Source organism: Nylanderia fulva, unplaced genomic scaffold (genome assembly GCF_048542155.1).
Source record: "Nylanderia fulva isolate GAGA-0341 unplaced genomic scaffold, ASM4854215v1 Scaffold24, whole genome shotgun sequence".
NCBI classification, from domain to species: Eukaryota; Metazoa; Arthropoda; class Insecta; order Hymenoptera; family Formicidae; genus Nylanderia; species Nylanderia fulva.
This window is the reverse complement of record NW_028190304.1, coordinates 1,713,573-1,735,582: the sequence shown is the minus strand read 5'-3', so window position 1 is coordinate 1,735,582 and position 22,010 is coordinate 1,713,573. Positions and strand designations below refer to the sequence as shown.

The 22,010-nt window shown below is 30.2% G+C and overlaps 7 protein-coding genes across 14 annotated transcripts; 4 read left to right on the top strand and 3 right to left on the bottom strand.

The window, feature by feature from the left end:
- Positions 1–190: 190 nt before the first annotated feature.
- On the top strand, positions 191–1,323 carry Coa8 (Cytochrome c oxidase assembly factor 8). The gene is made up of 3 exons (XM_029306945.2): positions 191–366; positions 766–963; positions 1,035–1,323. The coding sequence occupies exons 1-3, from the start codon at positions 298–300 to the stop codon at positions 1,233–1,235; spliced, it is 468 nt and encodes a 155-aa protein (XP_029162778.1). The 5' UTR covers positions 191–297; the 3' UTR covers positions 1,236–1,323.
- Positions 1,324–1,657: 334 nt separating this feature from the next.
- On the bottom strand, positions 1,658–5,514 carry LOC114934227 (protein claret segregational). 2 transcript variants are annotated; one of them, XM_029306876.2, is made up of 5 exons: positions 5,285–5,514; positions 3,771–4,768; positions 3,379–3,676; positions 2,566–2,840; positions 1,658–2,415 (listed from the first exon to the last, which is right to left on the bottom strand). In XM_029306876.2, exons 2-5 carry the CDS (start codon positions 4,766–4,768, stop codon positions 1,992–1,994), a joined length of 1,995 nt encoding a protein of 664 aa, XP_029162709.1. In that variant the 5' UTR covers positions 5,285–5,514; the 3' UTR covers positions 1,658–1,991. The 2 variants fall into 2 exon arrangements, with proteins under 2 accessions (XP_029162709.1, XP_029162708.1); XM_029306875.2 differs by having other exon boundaries at positions 5,183–5,513.
- A 712-nt stretch (positions 5,515–6,226) lies between these two features.
- On the top strand, positions 6,227–7,543 carry LOC114934340 (proteasome subunit alpha type-6). Its single transcript, XM_029307035.2, has 5 exons — positions 6,227–6,348; positions 6,513–6,607; positions 6,774–6,855; positions 6,927–7,356; positions 7,441–7,543. The coding sequence occupies exons 1-5, from the start codon at positions 6,273–6,275 to the stop codon at positions 7,496–7,498; spliced, it is 741 nt and encodes a 246-aa protein (XP_029162868.1). The 5' UTR covers positions 6,227–6,272; the 3' UTR covers positions 7,499–7,543.
- Positions 7,544–7,626: 83 nt separating this feature from the next.
- Positions 7,627–8,978, bottom strand: SmD2 (small ribonucleoprotein particle protein SmD2). Its single transcript, XM_029307036.2, has 3 exons — positions 8,831–8,978; positions 8,342–8,597; positions 7,627–7,807 (listed from the first exon to the last, which is right to left on the bottom strand). Coding segments are annotated over exons 1-3 (363 nt in total). The 5' UTR covers positions 8,833–8,978; the 3' UTR covers positions 7,627–7,702.
- A 10-nt stretch (positions 8,979–8,988) lies between these two features.
- On the top strand, positions 8,989–12,227 carry Galt (Galactose-1-phosphate uridylyltransferase). 2 transcript variants are annotated; one of them, XM_029307034.2, is made up of 8 exons: positions 8,989–9,063; positions 9,435–9,611; positions 10,068–10,154; positions 10,228–10,397; positions 10,838–11,043; positions 11,114–11,342; positions 11,539–11,755; positions 11,835–12,227. In XM_029307034.2, the coding sequence occupies exons 2-8, from the start codon at positions 9,599–9,601 to the stop codon at positions 12,080–12,082; spliced, it is 1,170 nt and encodes a 389-aa protein (XP_029162867.1). In that variant the 5' UTR covers positions 8,989–9,063; positions 9,435–9,598; the 3' UTR covers positions 12,083–12,227. The 2 variants fall into 2 exon arrangements, with proteins under 2 accessions (XP_029162867.1, XP_029162866.1); XM_029307033.2 differs by lacking the exon at positions 8,989–9,063 and adding an exon at positions 9,096–9,326.
- On the bottom strand, positions 10,929–16,457 carry Uba4 (Ubiquitin-like activating enzyme 4). 3 transcript variants are annotated; one of them, XM_085483305.1, is made up of 9 exons: positions 16,343–16,457; positions 16,031–16,146; positions 14,979–15,600; positions 14,722–14,852; positions 14,320–14,586; positions 14,006–14,219; positions 13,076–13,374; positions 12,513–12,980; positions 10,929–12,394 (listed from the first exon to the last, which is right to left on the bottom strand). In XM_085483305.1, the coding sequence occupies exons 5-9, from the start codon at positions 14,507–14,509 to the stop codon at positions 12,243–12,245; spliced, it is 1,323 nt and encodes a 440-aa protein (XP_085339431.1). In that variant the 5' UTR covers positions 14,510–14,586; positions 14,722–14,852; positions 14,979–15,600; positions 16,031–16,146; positions 16,343–16,457; the 3' UTR covers positions 10,929–12,242. The 3 variants fall into 3 exon arrangements, with proteins under 3 accessions (XP_085339431.1, XP_029162864.2, XP_029162863.2); XM_029307031.2 differs by lacking the exons at positions 16,031–16,146; positions 16,343–16,457 and having other exon boundaries at positions 10,929–12,050; positions 12,293–12,394; positions 14,928–14,988; XM_029307030.2 differs by lacking the exons at positions 16,031–16,146; positions 16,343–16,457 and having other exon boundaries at positions 14,928–14,988.
- LOC114934338 (uncharacterized) lies at positions 15,032–21,526 on the top strand. 4 transcript variants are annotated; one of them, XM_029307032.2, is made up of 6 exons: positions 15,032–15,302; positions 16,363–16,394; positions 16,508–16,624; positions 16,904–17,090; positions 17,540–17,893; positions 18,319–21,526. In XM_029307032.2, exons 1-6 carry the CDS (start codon positions 15,210–15,212, stop codon positions 18,781–18,783), a joined length of 1,248 nt encoding a protein of 415 aa, XP_029162865.2. In that variant the 5' UTR covers positions 15,032–15,209; the 3' UTR covers positions 18,784–21,526. The 4 variants fall into 4 exon arrangements, with proteins under 4 accessions (XP_029162865.2, XP_085339433.1, XP_085339432.1 ...); XM_085483307.1 differs by having other exon boundaries at positions 15,236–15,541; XM_085483306.1 differs by having other exon boundaries at positions 15,236–15,541; positions 16,363–16,421.
- Positions 21,527–22,010: the final 484 nt, after the last annotated feature.

Here is a 22,010-nt window from a genome sequence, read left to right as displayed (position 1 = left end):
CACACTACGAGTGTAACAGCAATTAATAATTTCTATGAAGATTTATTTATATAAAGAAGTAAGAATTTTAAATCGCGTAAATAAGCCTTAATTAAAATATATAATAAATATAAAATATAATCATTAAAATATGTAGTATTTATAATATATATATTCTTCTGATGCATATTCTTATTCGAAAACATGTGTTTTATCACGTGACGAAAATGGCTCCATCCATGGCGGTGAAATAACCTTTTTTCGGAGGCATATCGTATATTATTACTGTGATCAATTGTGATAAAATTCTGTAAAAAAATGCTTGTATCGCAATGTTGCAACTATCGCGTCAAATATTTTGCGGAATTTTGCAGATTATTTAGTACGGTAAATTTTTGGATAAATATACACAGATCTCTCTTCATGAAATTTTATGTATCTATTTTTATGTATTATTAGGGTGTAAATATTAAATTTAATTTCGACAAATTCAAAACATAGTCTCTAAATGTGAAATAAAGCTTGAAAAATATATATCACCAGAGTACAATTTTTATTTCATGATATTTCGCTTATTCGGTTTTTATGACAAGTTTCCTAATCACAAAACATGTCACTTTTAATAGATCATTATTATAATAGATTATTATTGAATTTCACAAGTAATGAAATAACGAAGAACAATTAATCGAGAATAAAAACTATATGTTAATTATCATTTTACTCTGTTCATAAGAATAAAAATAAGATCTGTATTGTATATATCTAACAAGATATCTTTGTTAGAAAACAGATAAAGTGAACAACAATCAACAAATTCACGATTTAATTGGCTCTCCTGATCCAGTTTCAAATCTGAGACCCATTATATTTGCTCGCTCTGCGAAAGAAACTTACTTCGAAAAGAAATATATAAATCTCAGGGAAGAGACTCAACGATGGCATCAAGAATTCTGGATCAAACATAATACTAGTTTTATCGAGGTACGTAAATCCTAGTTTTTTCTATGATATATTATAGTTAATATCATTAATATCGTTGAATGAGATTTCAGGAACGTAAACAATTTCAAGAATTATTAAGAGCACAAGGGAAGAAAGAATTAACTGCAGATGACATGTCAGTATTTTATAAACAATTTTTAGATAAAAACTGGCAGTCTCATTTCAATTACAATCTAGCATGGTATAAAAGAAATATAAAAATTTTGTTTTATGGAATAGCAGCAAAAATATCTAAACTTAAAATTAAATAAATTTTTATAATTAATTAAATGACATCTACATATAACTAAATATTTATAAATTATATGTTGAAATTCTTTGAATAAACAATCAAATAAATTTGTTATAAGTTTTTCTCTTTCCTCTTTTATGAATTTATATTATAATCTACATTTAGTCTTTAATTTATATTAGTCTATAATTATATAAAGATTGTCTTTCATAAAACAAGTATATTTAACAAGATACTAGTTTTAAGATATTATTGGTAGAATATGAATTAGAAGCTCAAATAATTACCAAATTAAATGATAGTCCTACTTCTAAAGTAAATAATTCAACATGACTTGTTAAATCGAAATTCCATTAATGACATTAAGTGTATAATTTAACTCAAGAATGGAAAATTATTATAAAGTATAAAAATTAAAAGACAATTATGAAATATAGCAAGATCCCTGTGAAATTCAAAATTTCAAACAAAATGTTTTGATGCCAATAACAATATTGATGTTTCATATTTTTGATCATATACATACATGTATTTAAATTAAATTATTATATCTATTAGTATATTTCTTTAATTCATATCATTATACCATTATTAATAATGACGACTGTCTTTTTATTAACTAATTTCTTAGATAAGGCATATTTTTTTTCTTAAATTATTTTACATAAATTATAATTGTAATTATAAAAAAGAAATGTCAATCGTATAAAAAGTTATGAATTAAAAACAAAAAGTGCAATTAAACTATTTTTTAATTAAAATTAATATTTTGAATTCAGTTTGTATTGTTCTGTAAAACCATGCGACTTCGTTTAACATTTCCTATTTTGCAATTATTGACATTGCTGGCAAATCTCAATGAATTTAATGTCTCGTTGTAACACTCATCTAATGGTGATATATTTAGTAACATTAAAGTTTTGGAATTGCCTCCCAAAGAAGGCATAAGCAAATGTGTCAATTTAGAATTTCTATAAGGAATATGTTCCTGTTTCTTTAAAAGTGCTAAAATAACATTACCAAGATTTGCTAAGGATTTGTTAATATTTTTCGTTTCTGTAGTTCTGACAGCTTCTTCATTTTTCAAACGCTCGGAACCAGCCAAGTCAACTAAATTTAAATTTCCTATTGATACCTCCTGTTTTGTACTATGTGTGCCAATCAGTCGTATTCTTGTCACTGAATGAGATCTGGATGATCTAAAAAGTAAACTATGTATAAATAAATGTTGCATTTCCTAATATTATAATTTTACCCAAGAGAGAAGCAGCTAAATACGCTATTTCGCGCATTGTATTTTGTAACTTTGCTGCAATTTGAACTATAATATGAATATAACCGCTAATTACCGCTCATTCGATTGAGTAGCTGCAACAGCTCGATTACATTGTGCAATTCGAAGACATTCATGCAATTCCTCCGGACTGTGTATTTCTTGTATCTGAAGATTACTGACATATAAATCCTGACCTTTGCTATCAACCATTCGTATTTCATGCGATTTTGGTTGAGAATCAAGAAGATCAATGATATGCTCATTGTAAATTTCCAGAAAACTTGCTTCTATTCGATATTCCCATCCAAGAAGTTGAAACTGTTTCATTTCTTTGAATATATGACGTACCTAAAATTATATACAAGTTTGACTACTAATACACAAATTTAGATTGTATTTATAAAAAAATTTTTATAATTTTTGAATATTTCTTTCTTTTAAAAAAAACTATGTTCAAAACACTACAAACTGTAATGTAAATTTGTATAAAAATAAAAAAGGGTCTAATAAATAATATAAAAAAGAAGAAAACAGATTAATAAGAGCCTGGTGCAGAAAACTATATCATATATATACAATATATATATTCTCTATAATATTTTCATCTCTATAATATTTTTTTGTGTATGATATGAATATGATTTTCTTCAGTTACTGGATATGTGGTCTGAAAAGAAACAAAAGGTTTAATTCAAAGATTTTTTACGAAGAATTATTCGCGCTGTTTTCTGCGTCAGGTTCTTATTAGTCTGTTTTCCTTCTTGATTTTTGTTAAGTTGTATATATAAATTAGGATATGATCCAATAAAGAATTCTATAAAGATTCTATTAGGATATGATTCAATAATTTCTAATAATGTTCACTATATCATAAGTATATACATACAGTTCTAGGAATCATGCCTTCAGTCTGCAATTCACATTGTCCTTCCATAGTATATGTCTTGCCAGAACCAGTCTGACCATAAGCAAATACGCAAACATTATATCCTTCGAGAGCTGATTGTACTAAAAGAGATAACTCTTCAAATACATCTTCTTGTGATGCTTTTGGTGCAAACACTTTATCAAATGTAAATTCTTGTTTTATTCCTCTTAGTTTTCCACTACAGCTTATAGCGTCTGATCCATCCAATTTTCCTACTTCAATAGTACATTCGTCTATAAAGTTTATGCTACACAACCTACAAACAATCAATTATACAAATAATAGTTTTATTCACACATTTCAAGTTGTAGATTAACTCTACAAAGCAAAATTTATAAAAGTTTACTTACGCTTTCATCTGTTCAATTTCTTTTGGAGTTCTCGGACGAACTCTACAAAACACGCGAATGTTTCCTTTTAATTCCTGTATATTATTGTGTAGCATTCGACATTCTTTGTCCATGTTGTAAGTCAATACTTGTAATTGTTCGTTCACAGTTCTCAGATGCTCATTTTGTTTCTTTTCCACTTCCAAATCAGCTTTCAAAGTTGTCAATTGTATGGTTTGTTCTGAAATCGTTACCTCTTGTGCTTTACATTTCCCTTGAAATTCGTTCAATGTGCAAGTAATGCTTGTACACAATTCTTTTGACTCTTTTAAATCTTTTGTCAAATCTTCCTGCTGTTTTTGTAATGTAGATACTTCTGCTTTTAAAATCTGAAGATCACTAGTTAAAATATTGTTCGACTCTTCAAGCTTTTCTGCTTTAGTTCTGCATGCTGTCTCGCTAGTTTTCAAAGTATTTACCAATTCTTGCATTGCATTATATTTTGATTCCATGTCTTTGCTTTTTTGCTGCGCAACTGATAATTTGTCACTTGTGTGTGCCAAACGACCTCGCAGATCCCATGGTTTTAGTTTGTTGTCCGTATTATTCTGTGTTACTTTATTCACTTTGCTTGCTGTATTACTAGTCAATGTTTTAGCACTTGGTTTGTTTGCTATTGCTTTAGTAACGGAAGGTTTAATGAATGGTCTCTTTGGTAGTTCAGTATGTGTCATAGTAGTGGCTCCTCGTTTCACACCCTTCATCTCGTTCAATCGTGTAATTGTGGATAATGTTTTTGCACGAAGTAGAGGAACTGGTGGTTTATTCTCTTTTATGGTCCTCGTAACGAGAGAGCCTGTTGGTGCCATTTCTGATTTTAGAGTCAGTGTTTTCGATGATGGATTATTGTTTTCCTCTTTAATCACTTTATCATTGGTGCTTTTAGCATTTATATTTGCATCCATCGTAGAGATCACTTTTGTCGATGTAAATTTTGGTCTAGGTAAGCGAGATTCCATCTATTAAGCATAATAGAAATAAGTTCAAGTATTAAAAAAAAATGTCAATGTATTTTCAACATAATACATGTACCTATATGTATTTTTAAAATAATTAATTCAAATAAATCTATAACACAAACACTGAATAAAGCATGCATATTATAGAATTCTAAAAAATTTCTAGTCACACTATTAAAATATATCTTGTCTTATATATTGACACAGATCTAGAGTTTATATTACATGCATTAAAATTCGAGTTACTTCATGCAAAAAATGAAAGCTATATTTCAGAAAAAAATTCAATCTGCTGTGATTATATTCTATCTGTCGAGAACAATTGTTATATATTAAAAATTAAATATTATATTGCAAAATATATATATGGAAATTTTAATGTAATAACTAATTTAAAAAAAAAACAAAACAAACCTTGTATATCTCACAATAACACAAAATCACAATATCACTCCTTCACAATTGCAGCAATTCCAAAAAGACTAATCCTACTGTTTACCGTACGCAAATTATTACCTAATTTGTGCGCGACATGTCGTGTTTTATTTTCGCACAAATCGACGATGCGTGTTTTCTCGTAATAAGGGAGGAATTAAATATTCTCGGAATTCGGAATATCGTTGCAGAGAGAACAAAAACTCCGATAACAGAAACGTACAACGCTTCGTTCTCGTAGAAGTCACGACGCAAGGACGGTTAAAAAACAGTATGTGTCTCGTTTAAACTTGAATTTAACCGTGTATGAAAACTGACGACCTATGAGAGAAACCTATGAGAGGAGACGTTCATTTATTACTTGACGAATCATGTATCGGATACAAAAGACCGACCAATAATGAGTGGCTTCAGGGTCGCCGTACTTTAAAGCCGAGCTTTCATTTATCCGACGTACCGATTGGCTAGTGGCTAGAGAATTTTCAGACGAATGGTTGCACAAGATTCCGCGCATGCGCGGTAAATTTAAATTATTTAATTCGAAAAAAATATATTTTAAAAATTAATCAAGAGAGAAAATCAGTTAATAAATCATATAAATATAGTTATATAAATAATAATATATATTACTATTATTAAATATAATAATGATATAAGAAACAGTTAAAAAATAATAAAATAAAAATAAAATAAAATAATAAAATAAAAATAAAAATAATATCAACAAATAAAATAAAAATTAATGTAAATAATGAATGGATAAAAATAAATATATAAAAAAATATAATAATGAGACATAGAAAAACAATTAAAAATATAAAATAAAAATAAAGAAAAAATAATATAAATAATAAATATATAAAAATAAAATATTCTTATCTGATATAAAAATAAATATAAAATAAAAGATATTTTTTGATTGCGCGCTACGTGACGTCACAGCGCCGCGCATGCGCAAAAAAACCCAGGTCCAAAAGTGCATCTAAAATGAACAGACCTGGTTTGCTTACATGATTTGACGTTTTCACGTTGCGTTGCGGAGTAATCGTCGATTCCTGTATTAGCGAACATGGCGCGCGGGAGTAGTGCTGGTTTTGATAGGCACATAACAATATTTTCGCCGGAAGGTCGGCTTTATCAAGTAGGTAAGAATCTGAGAGATACACTGGACGATGCCTCATCGTATTTATTACACGGCTTTATCGTATAAAGCGTCTGTTTGCTTCATTATTTTTCTGTCACTCCGATGACTCGGCGTGATCTACGATTTTCATGTTTATGAACGTATTCTTTTTTGAAATTTTTGCAGAATACGCTTTTAAAGCTATCAATCAAGGTGGCCTGACGTCCGTGGCTGTTAAAGGAGTCAACACTGCCGTATTCGCGACACAGAAGAAAGTGCCTGTAAGTTAACCTTCAAGAGAGACCACTTTGGTCTGAGAATTGTCAGAATTTCTTCGTGGTTGACACTTCGGATTCTCTATGGTTCTTCTATTATTTTAATAATCATCTAATTTTAAGAGAAACATGTTTACGATACTGTTGTTCATCAGTGCCTCTTTCCTTGTAGGATAAGTTACTCGATGCCTCCAGTGTCACTCATGTATTCCAACTGACAGAGAATATCGGCTGTGTTATGACTGGCATGATAGGTGAGTCTCGATCATTTGTCTACAACTGTACATTTAACTCTACATGTCATCCTTTGATTCTTGTTCCGCAGCTGACAGCAAGTCCCAAGTGCAACGTGCTCGGTATGAAGCGGCTCACTTTAAGTACAAGTACGGCTATGAGATACCAGTGGACGCTCTGTGTCAGCGTGTTGCCGACATCAGTCAAGTTTACACGCAAAATGCGGAGATGCGACCCCTTGGATGTTCCATGATGCTCATCGCATATGACAAAGAAAAGGGTCCGTGCATCTACAAAGCTGATCCAGCTGGTTATTTCTGTGGCTACAGAGCTATCTCCGTAGGAGCAAAGCAAACCGAAGCTAACTCTTATCTCGAAAAAAAGCTGAAGAAGAAACAGAGTTATGATTACGATGAAACTATACAACTAGCCATTACTTGTTTATCTACTGTTTTATCTGTCGATTTTAAGCCAACGGAAATTGAAGTGGGAGTTGTATCGAAGGATCACCCCAAATTCCGGTAATTTGTATATGATTTTTAGCTTTCCATTGTTAAATATTTCATATATTCTTACTGTGTCATGTTTTATCATTTTTGTTACAGTGTTCTTACTGAGCAAGAAATTGACAAGCATTTAACTGCAATTGCTGAAAAGGATTAATATCTTGTATACAATTCTTAACAAATAAAACAGTGTGTTTGCTTATCACATTTTTTTCTATTATAAATTATATTAAGGATTTATGCAAAGAAGAAGAATGTCAAACGCTTTAATAAATAATAACATACTTTCCGCGTTGGTACAAATTTTATTTTTTTTATTACAGCATTAATATTAATTTATATTAAAATTACCCTTAATATATTACTTTCCTGCTGCAGTTGCCAATGGATTTCTTAGAACTAAGATGACAGAATCTCCACGTAGAAACATTTTTGGAATAAATCTGTCTTTATTTACCGGTTTTGCCTGTTTATGGATATTTTCATTAATAATATAACTCTAAGTAAAATGATGAATAATAATACATCAAATATTGATATTAGTATTCAGTATATAGATATAAAAGATTTCTTAATCATACCTAATAAGAAATAATTTAGAAAATATAAAATATATGTAATTTTTTATAAAAAAATTAATGAGTTTAATTAAATGTATTTGCAATCAATTTCTTTGTTTAAACATGTAATTATTAATTTATTAAATAAAATCCTAAATATATCTATTTTTATTACACTAAAATTTATTTATTGAATTTAATTATATTTATTTTTTCTTTTAAATTCAAAAAAACTAATTATTTACAATATTAAATACTGAAAGTTGATAATTTCAAAATATTGAAAAAGCATAATTATATAAAACATAATTGATAATTATCTAATATATTGTTAATTATTAAATAAATTCTTATAATATTCTTAAATTGCTTGATAATAAAGTTAATTTCGTGAAATCTCAGTGTTTCTAAAAAAAAACATTCATGATTGTTAGACGTACCTTTTTCTTGCCTTTTCCTGTGCGTGGAAGTTCCGTCCACATTTCCTTAACATTTTCCAAAACCATGTTGCAATGTCTATCAAATGCCTTTACTCGTCCCAACAATTTCTTATTATTTCTGCAATTTATCAACACTTGAGTGTTATTCTTCACAGACTGTGTTAAAACCGAGAGAGGTCCAGTATTAAATTCTTCCTCCTCCCTTTTTGCCAGTTCCTCCGGCGTCATTTCGGATTTTGGTTTAGTTAAAGAAGACCTGTTACAAAAAAACAATTATATTACTTCTTAAATTTAAATAATAGTGTCAAAAGCTTTTTCAGTGTTTTTTTTTGTGTTAAATATATATAAATAAAATGAAACGATAAAAAGCACATTTATGTGTACACTTTGCGCAATAATTAAGGTTACGTTTCATATCATAAATTATGTTGAGAATAAATTAGAATTCGAATTAAATAGTAAAATAGGTATAAAAATAGATACACTTACATTTTGTATAAATTGTTATCGGATTATGCTACTTCTACTCTTTTTTTGTTCGACTTTCAGTCCCAAATTATTATATTGTATACGAATATCAAACGATTTTATGCGTTGCTATTTCTTTCTGACAACCGGCTTCATTTAATAGCGCCATCTACACCTGAAAAGCTGGAATTACGTAGCCAAATAAATTTTTTGTTGGTAAAATCGTTGTTTAGTGCGTCGCACAAAACAATTGTGTAATGATAATTTTGCCAATAAGCAAAATATTATATTATATATAATTACTAAATTTTCATACATTAATTAAGTACACAATCATGCAGAATAAATACCATGTTGATTATAACAAGCGAGAAATATATTTGAACAATTTTTTTGACAAATTTTTTAACCTCGAAAAATGTTTGACAAATTCTATCATTCAACGCAATAATAATAAATTATATGATCGCTTTCTTCACTCCTTCAGTCAATAAGAAAATTTCGAAACGTAACAAATGTATATATCATACTTATTTTGTGTTTATATCGTTTATATATATTTATACATATACATATGTATATATGCATACATAAATTTGAATCAAATTTTTTATTTTTTTGATAGATTGACATAGGCAGCGAAACTGAAGGTCATCTCTTGTTATCTGCACGAAGATGCAACTCACATAAACGCGATGTCGACATAAGTTTATCAAATCACTTAACTTATTTGTGCGGTGTATGAACCAAATTTAGTAGTCAAGACTTCGTTCGAGACTTCGCGCACAAATGTCGGCCAAAGGTAAGTATGCTTATTATATAAATAAATAAATAAATGCTTAATCTTAAATCTTAAATCTGATGTCAGTTTCTCAATATTTCATAACATTCTATTATTCTGTATGATGTGAGCCACATTATGTAGGAAGGATAAATTTGAGTCCAATTATTTCATAAATCTGCTGAAAAGAAAGAAAAGAATATTTTATATTGAAAAAATTTAGTCCTTCTTTAGATAAAATTGAAATTAATATAAAAATATTTTATTTTATAATCCATAATATATCATATATAATGCCATAAAACACAGAGAAAGAAAATTATGTAATCAGATCAAAACACACGATAACATTCTAGTTATATAATTTTGCACTTTTAATGCAAATTAACAAATTTGTTACATTTTATTTGCAAGTTTATTCTGTGATAATAATCTGAAAGAATATATTACCTATAAATTTGTAAATTTATATCATAGGTGAAGGATCATTGGAAAAATCCAAACATGAAGCGGAAAACATACATCCAGAGGAGACAAAATGCCCTACATCATTTGATCCAACTGGTTAGATATACATATAACTGCATTTTTCTGCAATTTTTAAAATAAGTTTTATTAAGGATTAATTGCTCTATAGAACATCAGCATATAAGATATAATCCATTAAGAGGAGAATGGGTACTTGTATCTCCACATCGTATGAAGCGACCTTGGGGAGGACAGATAGAACCTAGTGTAGATGAAGATCTCCCAGATTATGATCCCAAAAATCCACTTTGCCCGGGGAATGTCAGAGCTAGTGGACAGGTCAGTTAATTATTTATGTTTTATTTATAATATACAAATAATGTATTTTTTACTGCCTTATATGATTTTTGAACGTAATTAAAATATCAGAATTCCTTTTTGATTTTATTTTTGGTAAAAGAATATTTCATTATATTCATATTTCAATATTATGCTGTTATCTATTCTATTTATATCAGTGTACTCTTTTAAAAAAAATTTATGGCACAGAATAAAGATTTCATTAATTCATAATCTAAAATTTAACAATGTAATATAATAGTGGAAATCTTATCAATCTCCTGATAAAATTCTTTGTTCTTTAGATGCTCAATATAATTTTTTTCAATATAAATTAATAATCCTCAATTCCTCAAAATCTTTAGTATTACAGTTACACCATATAAATTTTAGCTTCCTATTACTATCAGATAATTTAGAATTGCTATCTCATGTTGCAGATAACTCCAATGTATCAAAACACATTTTCGTTTGTGAATGATTTTCCTGCTTTATTGGAATCAGTACCAGATCCACCGAAAATGCAGGATGAATTATTTCAAATGGGATCTGCTAAAGGTACCTGTAAAGTGATGTGCTTTCATCCAAAGTCGAATGTAACCATAGCGTTGATGAAGATTCATGACATCAAGGAAGTAATCAAACGGTATGAATAACATCCTAGGTGTGCACTAGAATGTTTTGCTTCGAGAAATGAACATTGCAGAATGTGACAGGTGGATCATTGAGATGCTCGAATTGGGCGAGAAATGGACTTGGGTTCAGGTGTTTGAAAATAGAGGCGCTTTGATGGGCTGTAGCAACGCACATCCTCATTGTCAGATATGGGCCAGTTCCTTTTTACCAAATGAAGCTAGAATAAAAGATAAATATCTCAGTGATTATTACGAGCGTAATAAGAAACCTCTTCTCTTCGATTACATGCAAAAGGAGGTCCTAAAAAAGGTATTAGAATTATTATATAAATAATATATTATTATAAATTTATAATAAATAATATTTTAATAATAAACAAAAAACAAATTTATTTATAATATTTATTATAAATAATATATATTTTATGTAAAAGATTTAATATCAACGACTTATGCATGTAGCATTATTTTATGTAACTAATTATATGAACTATTATTATTCCCAGGATCGGATTGTAATTGAGAATCGTGATTGGATAGTCGTAGTACCCTTCTGGGCAGTTTGGCCATATGAAACTATGATACTACCAAAGAAGCAAGTTACTAGAATGCAAGACTTGTCGGACAGTCAACAAGAATTTCTAGCTGTTATCATGAAGAGATTATGCACTAAATATGACAATCTCTTCCAATGTTCTTTTCCATATTCAATGGGATGGCATGGTAAAAAATAACTATTATCACATATTATTTTCATTATTTATATATTATGAAATAATGATTTAGTGATTTGTAATTAAAGGCGCTCCAACGGGTCCATACCTTAATAACGATTATCCATATTGGACCTTTCACGGAATATATCTACCACCTTTGTTACGATCTGCTACGATAAAGAAACACATGGTCGGTTATGAACTCTTAGCTCAAGCGCAGAGAGATTTAACGCCGGAACAGGCAGCAGAAAAATTAAGGAGCTTACCAGATTCTCACTATAAACATCCAGAAACTAGTCTAACTATTGAAGAAATAGAAATATATTCCAATTAAATGTATAGTACATATGTAAATAAAATATATATTTAATATATATTTCCAATCACTTGCAAGTAAAAATCTGGGTACAAATGTAATATAAATTATTGTATCATCTCGATGAAGATATATTATTGAAAATAAATATCTTATATAAACATTTATTTAGTAATTTTTAATATTTAGGAAACTTTGGATCAATTTTATTGCTCCAAGCATAGATACCTCCAATTATGTCCCTTATTTGTAAAGTATCTTTGGTAAATAAGTTTTTCAGGTATTGTACAGCCTTTTGCGAATCATTACCGCGTCTGCACAGAATATACACTGGAAAAAAGTTAATTCTCAATCACAAAAATATATATATATATATATATATATATATATATATATATATATATAATCTAATTTTAAAAATAAAAATATAAATATCAGATTATCTTACTATCTAGTGGACGATGCTCCTCTTGAACTTTTTCTATATTATTTCTTATTAGATTTAAATTGTGCTCCTTGCTGAGTTGCGTAAAAGGAATGTTAATGGAATCTTGTAAACGACAAATTTCATATTCTTCGGGTGAACGTACGTCGATCAGTATATGAGGGTTTGAATTGACTTTTACAATCTCGTTATATTCCTCGACCGATATTCTTTCTTCTTTCCTCAGTAAATTCAAATTGGGCTCTTTGTCATTTGCTTTCGCACCACAAAATTCTTCATAGTCTATTAATTCATGTATGACACGATGTTCTCCGCAAATCGCGCAATCCGCGTTCTTTGGACGCAAGCGTACATTGTGGAATTTAGTTTCCGTACCATCAAATAATAAAAGTCGTCCAGAAATTACATCAGGCATATTTAGTATTATCTTTAATGTTTCTAACGCTTGCAATACACCAATTGTTCCTACAACTGTTATATCCAATAATATAAAATAGATGAAAAAATTGATAAAATTAAAATCTAAATCATGAACCATGTATAAAAGATATTACAAGAGCCTTTACCTGCGCCAAGAACACCTGCATCTCCACAATTTGTTACAGTTTCTGGTGATGGTGGTTCAGGAAATATGCATCGATAACAAGGGCCATTGTAATTAAACACTGTCAAGTGACCTTCAAATCTCAATGCTGATCCAGAAACTAGTGGCTTCCCACTCAAGACGCACGCGTCATTCAATAGATAACGAGTTGCTACATTATCCGTACCATCTATTACAATGTTATAATTCTTTATGATATCCAAAGCATTCTTGCTATTTAATTGAATTTCATATGGGGTGACTTTTATATAACTATTTAATCTGAAAACAAGATTAAAAATAAAAAATAAATAGAAATAATTCTCTTTCCCATTAATCAGTTCTATTTCAAAGATCTACTTAAAATCAATTTCAAGTATTATTTATTTAAATCAAATAATTTTTACCGACTCAACTGACATAAAAAATATCTTTATTGTTGGTTAGACATCAAATAAAATTAATTGTATCAATACGACCTTATAACAAAATAATAAAACGTCAACTACGTCAAACGTCGTTAAAAAATTATTTGATTTATTTTGTTAATCACTGACGGAAAAGAGGAATTGCTGCTTATTATTATTTATTTAATTGTCTCTAAAATTTATTCTTCAAAAATTTTTTTAATTTAAAGAACTCATAATCTCTCAAAATCTATTAATATTTAAACGTTTTTGTAATAAAAGAATTGATTTAAAGTTAGTAAAAAAAATTCAATTTAAATAAACTTATACTTTACAATTAGTTTATGTAAAATAATGTTCTCTGATTTTAAACTTTGATTTTTAGTTTTTTAATTTTTAAATTCTTGATGGCAAAGTTTATAGAATTCTAGAATTAATGTTATTCAAAATTATTCTTGACTAATATAACTTTAATACACAATTTTACTTAGTAGAATTTACCATACCGATTAATACTTTCTGCTGCTGCAATTACTTTGGCAGTACCAATGTTTGCTTCTGTATATAATAATTGTCTGTGAAGATTATTAATCTCAACATTATCATAATCAACTATGCCAATGTGACCAATACCAGCACACGCAAGATAGAACGCTGCTGGACAACCAAGACCACCAGCTCCTACAATAAGTACAGAGCTATCTTTTATCTTCTTCTGACCTAAAATCATAAAAAAAGGATTACACTCTTCTCATACAATACATCCTAATATTATTTATACATCACAATCATGCTACAAAGAACAATCTTGACAGCACACCTTGCACACCAATCTCTGTCAAAAACAACTGTCGACTGTATCTGCAAATCTCGTCATTGTTCAAGCCATACTCCTGTGTAACTTGTCTTTCGTTTCGCAAACGTGCCAGTTGGACTTCCTTTGCGTGCAACAACGCGCGCAATTCTGCGATTTCTGTTACCAGCTTGTCCTCACACATGTTTGTTGACATTTTGTTCAATCAGTACCAGAGAATATTCAAATACTTTTAATCTTCCAGATTCCCAGCTGACTTCTTTGGACTTATTCCTAAAAAAAAATTAAAAAGTTATCAAAATGTAATTTTGAGAAAGTATTATGTATTAGAATCATCATCATCATTATTAATATTATTAATATTATTATTATTATTAGTAGTATTATGTATTAATATTATATATTTACGTGCAACAACGCGCAGTTTTGTGATTTCTGCTACCAGCTCGTCCTTGCACGTATTCGTTGACACTTGTCCATCAGTTTCAGAGAATATTCCAATATTTTTAATCTCCCAGCTGACTTCCTCGGACTTATTCCTATAAAAACAAAACAGAAGATTATTATCGAAACGTAATTTCGAGAAAATATCATTAGAAGAGAAAAATACTGACTCTCTACAGATACACAAGATACCGAATGACATTTATATTTCCGAAACTTACGTCACACGCCTGCGCCCGACTGGCGGCAACCCGCTCTGCCGCGCATGGATGGCTGCGGAAGACAGGGGTTCTGCGCACCCACACGGACGAGAGGAGCACGCGGCGAGTGCCGTCCTGGTGCTGGACGTGCGTGTCGTACACACGCACGGGGAGGTGGTGCACGCGCATATATAGCTCCGCTGTACGTACACGCGTATACGACACGCGTGGACTCGTGTGACACGTAGAATTATGGTGCAAATCGCTGCAAGGAGCATTCAGGTACTCGGTGCACCGTTCTTGACGGCCACGCTGACGTTGACGCTGTTGTCGCTCGTCGATCAAGTAAGAAAACGCGCAGGAAGACTTCCTTAGAGCTGATCGGGTCCGCGATGACGCTCTTGTCATCTAGGATAACGTGATCCGATAGAGGAAGGAAAAAGACGCGATGTCGGAGATGAATGTTTTGCGTTTCGCATCTCCTGTATTTATTATAGAGTCCCCTGGTCTCCGCGTTCGGCTCCTCGCGCTTCTCGATCAATACACGCCCGTGTATTGTCATTCGCTGTGCTTGTCATTCGTGCGTAAGTCTTTTCCATGCTCCCTTTAACCCATCATCGGCCAACGCAATTCCGCATTTATTCTGTGGAAAAAATGCCATTTTTAACTATGTGTTACATTGATCGTGAAAATATTGCGGGAAAATATTTTACTGAGAAATTTTAATTCGTTTTTCTTCAAACTCTCGTGCGTCTAATTTTTACGAAATTACGTACAGGGGTAATTTTTTTATTTGTCGAAAAAAATGATGTATCGGAAAATTGAATTACGGATCTTGCGGCGATAAATAAAGACTATTTTTTCCATTTATTTATTATTTTCATTTAATTATTATTAATTTAATTTTATTAAAGTCAATCATCTCCAAAGATAGAACGCGAGCTTTTTAAATTAAAATTAAATAGAGATTCAATGATTCTAAAAACTTTTAGAACATAATTGTGATATTTATATATATATATATATATGGTATATATAAATTAAATTGCGTTTGTATTGTGTAGCTCTCTGACCTTTAATAGATTAACTATTATCCATTACTGGTTGTCCATCATTTTGCGATCCTCGTCGATTCATAGAAGATATCACGAAAATCGTCATTTCTATCGTAAACTATTCTCATAATTGTCTGAAATAAAAAATAAAGTTTATTAGAATTAGTAGATATTTTTTTCTTTAAACAATTTTGTAATTTTCAATAAAAAAGATTATAAGACCCAACTCAATAATTAGTGTGCTTATTATGAGTAATATTACATTTGTATTCTGTCTATTTATAAAAAAATATAATATGAAATATAATTAATTGTATAATTATATTTTACTTTTTGTTTATTTTTTTAAGGTGTCTTCTAGGCTGTGCGATGGAGGGCATGTGTAAGTTCCTTATTTTACAACTAAAAAGTAAGAGTAATAAATCCCATCTAACAAGATAAAAAATATGCGAGACGAAACGTTTTAATTAAAAAATGCAAATTGTTATTTTTCAGCTGCTCTCCTCCGAAAGACTGCTGCGCTTTCGGCTGTTGTTATAGTGTCTTCACACCGGTACATCCTCATGTTTCAGAGATGTTTAATTTCTTGATTTGGACTTATTGGTACCTGTGGTTAGTATACATATTTAATATTATAACATTATATATGAATAATTAAATATTATATAAATTATAATAATATAATATTAAAAATTTAAATCGTCGAATGCAAAGTGAAAAGGAAACGATTTCTTTTGTCCTTTTCGCTTATTTTCAATAATCGATCACTTTCGTAACATCGTTTTCGAACAGTCTGTTATATAATGATTTATAGAATATATATATGATTTTACGTAACGTTTGTTATCATATTAATGGAATAATTTATAACGAAATGTTTTTTGTTTACAGGGTAGCAGTGCTCGCAGCCTTGGCCATAGCTGCAATATGCGGTTTCTGGCTGTGGAAACGTCGTCGTGGAGCGCTGTCGGAAGATTCCGTGTCCTCGGAAAGAACCTCCACAGGACCGTGGTATCCACCTCCTCATTACAGTCGATGTAGTTCTTTCGTCCAGGCATTACCACCACCGTATAACGAGGTAACTGCAAATAAATTTTAATTTAGAACACGCACATCTGTCTTTCACTCGCTTTCTTTCCACAAATTGCGCGAAGCAACAACAAATTTATTTATATACATATATTATTATAATATTAAATATATCAAAAATTAAAGTTTCCTCTTTATTAAATAATTCATTCGTTTCCTTCTACATTATATAAAATATATATTTAAATAATAATAAATCTTTAATTATTCTTTTTAATAAATTTGTAATATTTATATAATATTAAAATATTATACAATTAAAATATTATATAATATTTACAAATTATTAAATGTATAAAAATATAAAATTTTCCAAGTAACTATATGTATATATGTAAATTTTTATATTACTTTGCTTCGCTAAATAAATTACTAATTAAACAACAATATAAATTCTAAGCTTATTGGTTCTCTTATTGTAAAATTTTTTATGTCTAGGTGACGGCGAAACCAGACCTTTATCCACTGGTAATCGGTTACGACGACACTACGGGCAAAGGAACTTCCGGTTTTGTGATGCGCTACTTCAGATCTCTGTCTCATGCGAGCACGTTGGATTCCTTGAGCTCCAGTTTCATGTGTAATGTCGTAAACGAAGCAAACACCATCATTCCGCCGCCGTATTCCTGCAACAACAGCATCGATGAATTATCAGCGGCGTGCGAGAGAAGAGAGACCGGCGACGTCGGCTCCATCATCTCGTTGACAAATCACAGAACAACCTCTGACATATCAAGCCTAGCTGCTCAATCGCCTTGCTCTCCCCCGAGGGCTACCAGCCCGACAATAGAGGTATAAAATACGCTTCCACACTGCAACAAATTAATTTAGAAACTATTAATTCAGGTATCATCACAAATTTTTTTATTAATCACGAGAATATTTTTTTATGATAATTGAACGAATTTATATTTAAAAATACGAGAATATTTTTCTCATATTCTTGCACAAAAAATATTCTAACATTAATTTTATCAATTTTTTTGTAAAGAAATACTTTAGAGACTTATAAGACATGATTAAATATTTATATATTTAAATTTAGTAATAAAATATTAAATTTTATAGAATTAATTTGATAAAATAAAATATTGAATATTAATAAAATAAAATATAAAATTTAATATTAATAATAAATTTAATATTTTATTAAATTTTAATATTTAAAAAGTCTTACTGGCAAATTTTTATCCTCACAACACGTTATCGTTTTCTAGTTGCGAGAATTGTTGGACAAGATACAGCAACTTCCCCATTTGTCAAACGGACACGCTGCCGCCGTGAATAATTTCCAGCCAAATTGCCAGACCCCGATCCTGTACGTAACCAACAGTGATGGTACTACACAACAAAGGCCTCTGAGTCCCGGCGACGTCGGCTCGTACAAGGTGAGGAGGACCCGCGGCAAGCTGTACATGCCGCTGGGTTTGCCGAGTTCGCAAAGGAGCAAAACCAAACGGTGCTGGTTGTCGCGTTCCGCGCCGACGACACCCTCGGGAACGATGCCGATGTCCTTCTTGCCGGGGCAGAGCAGGAGGCCCTCGGAGACCGACAACAACAATCAGCAGGCGGTGCCGCTGCTCTATGAGCAAGACGAGAACGAGAACAATAATAATCAGGATCAGTCTTCGTCGGGGGTTCCCCTGCTCGCCGAACAAGAGGAGGATCAACAGTCGACATGACACGTGGTCGTGTAAATTATTCGTGCCACACTCGACATTGCGTGAATCTAAGGTCCTCGCGAAGGTTCCCAAGTAGCAAACCGACGTCATTAAACGTCAAAAGGACGTCTAATGACGTTATTCGACGTTAAAATGACGTGTGCTTGCTACCTGGGTTGTCGATATCCACACATATATACACACATTTACACACATACACATACACACATGATCTAAATATTTTTTAATATGGCTCCAGTATTGAAACTTGTCATGTATACATTATCGTAAAGTTACGCACATTCCAGATGAATCTAGATACTTAAAAAATTTAAATTACATTTTTATTTTGTTAATTTAATATTGTAAAACTGATTATTTAATTTTTCCAATTTGTGCGCTTAATTTTTTATACATATCAAATATATTCTGAAGTCAAATACGATAGTCAGGCATAGTTGTAAGTCTGATGCACAAATATATGCAAATATATAATGTACATTTTGGATGTATCTAACTTGTACGATAAAGCATACATGACATTTACTACGAGATATAATGAGATACTGTAGATCTCATCTATTTCTGAGTTTTTTCTATTTTGAAATAGCTGTCTCTTCTCTGAATTAGAATTTTCCTTTTGTGCTGTTTACTCCTATCACACGTTTGTCGCACGATTGTTAAATCAAATTTAGACTGAGAAAGTGAAAGACAAAGTGCACAATGATGTTTTCAAAGAATAAGTATTGAAAAAAATTCAAAATAGAGAAATGATTCTAGAACAGACGAGATCTACAGATCTATTGTCACTAATGTGCCGCCTACTTTTTCAAACCAAAATCCTCATGAAACTTGCAGGTATTTTAGAGCCGTTTTTGGCGAAATGAGTTAAGGCCTTATCCAAGTAAGCGCATTTTTAGAATTCGATTCTGAAATTACAAGATCATTTATGGATCTTAGAAGTAAAAAATAGAATATTGCGACAAACGAAAATTGCTATTTGCTCTTCTGAAGAATGTAAAAGAGATGAGTCTTATAAGACTTATCCCTTCTAACTTTGAGATCTCCAGCTTTATTTCCTTTCGATAGACATCTCGAGTTCGCGATGATGACGAGGGATATATATTACATTTTCCATGCAAACGCGGAATCATTGTAAGTTTACGTATCCAATTATATCAGGATGGAAGGATATAGGAGACTTATCGTATTTCCGCGATTGTGTATTAGTTTACATAAATTAGCGAAACAATAAACAAGCTGATTTGTGTCGGAATAATTATATACGGCAGCGAAAAGAACGTCTCGAGCTCTACTTACGAAACTGTATACAAGTTAAAGACAGATAATAATTTTAATCTTTTGATCTATAAGAGATGTCAATATAAATTAACGCAATTTCGATACATCGAAATTTATTCGCGAATGAAATAGATTATTACGAAAGTTTTGGTAACCGTCTGGTTATATATAATAAGGAGACGAACTTTTTATGATCATACTTATAGGTTTTATCGATATAATAATACGTAAAAAGAAATTATCCATCCAAATAAACCGGATCAAGAGGGAAAAAAAGTTTGGACAATATCGCGTAATAGCGTAGAAATATTGTAAACGACATGATTGAACATATGGGACACACGAGATGTACAATATACAGATTCCGTCAACAAATAATAAACTCCGTTACAGAGGCTACAGAGACTAGACTAATAGACAAACACATGAGTTCATATAGTGTGTATATATACGAGGTGTTTTAGGAGGATTAGTATAAAAATTTTAGGATTGTAGTACCGATTATTATTCTAAATATACAAAAAAAATTCATACATACAATTTTCCAAAATATTTTGCTATTCCTCCTAAAACACTCTGTGTATATACAAAGAGATTACATTTAGTTTCGAAGATACATGCGAGAGGTAATAACAAATATCACATGCGAGCCCTAGTAGCAGTAAGAGAGATACTGGGCTAAAGTATAGTTTACGCGACATTTTCGCAATTAATTAAACTCATTGTTAGATTTCACAGCGTACATACATACCTATATATACTGTGTTATCGCGCACAATAATTAAGATAATCGAATACTTTGAATTCTCAACATCGTATGATTCATTTCCCGCGACCTGATACCTCATATTTATGTCAAATATTATTTATATATGTTATTATAATATTATTTATTCGTGTGTCTATGAATATGTGTGTATACAATATATAAGTAAAGTATCTTTCTAAGATATTTAAACTAGTCGAAAAATTTAGACTATATTTTAGTTTCATAAATATAGCGATTTGTCGCTTATTAATTATTTATTTTATATATTATATATTTATGTATTAATATTATATGTTTATATTTGATTGCAAAATATTTGCACGAATTGTGAAAATAGCAGTGTCACTTTCTCTTTCTTTCTGCTCGGCTTTTGTTGAGTTATCGCGCCTTGTTTTATTTTAAGAGAGAAACATGACAAGAAACACCTGATATGCTCTGTAAACTATACTTGTTCCCTAAGAAAGATTCCGTACACGTGCAAGACACTAATAATAATCGTATATATAGAAGTTGTTGAAAAATATTCTCAATATAATATAATAATAGAATTTTAATTCTAAGATGTAAAAGCAAGTCATATATATTATATATATAATACTTCAATCGTATTACATACATTGTTCACGTACACATCATGCCATTGACATGTATTTTTTTATAAAGCCAGATAAATAAATTCAAGCTTTTACTTGACGTGTTCTTTTTTCTATTCATTTTACTGCGTATATTTGTCGAATTTATATATCATTTATATTATATATAAATATTAAAATATATATTACATATATATATTTATATAAAATACATATCATATATAAATATATTTATAAAAATATAAATATATATAAAACGGCATGTTTTTCGTACAAAGTCTAAAAGATTTTTCATTTTTATTTATTATTTGTAATTCTTTATGCAAATAAGAATGTTTCATTTTAAACTGATTTATATTTCTTTCACTCCAAGAAATTATTTATAATTTGAGTTATATTTAAGAAGACATGCGCATGCAATAAGCTAAAACCAGATTTAACGATTTACAAAAAATAAAATATATTTTGAAAAAATGCTAAATACTTCTACGATTGTTAAAATACAAATGCAAAATTTAAATTTCTCTTGGAAAATATCGAGTTCTCGATTCTCGATAATCTCGAATTTAAAAATGATCGATTCT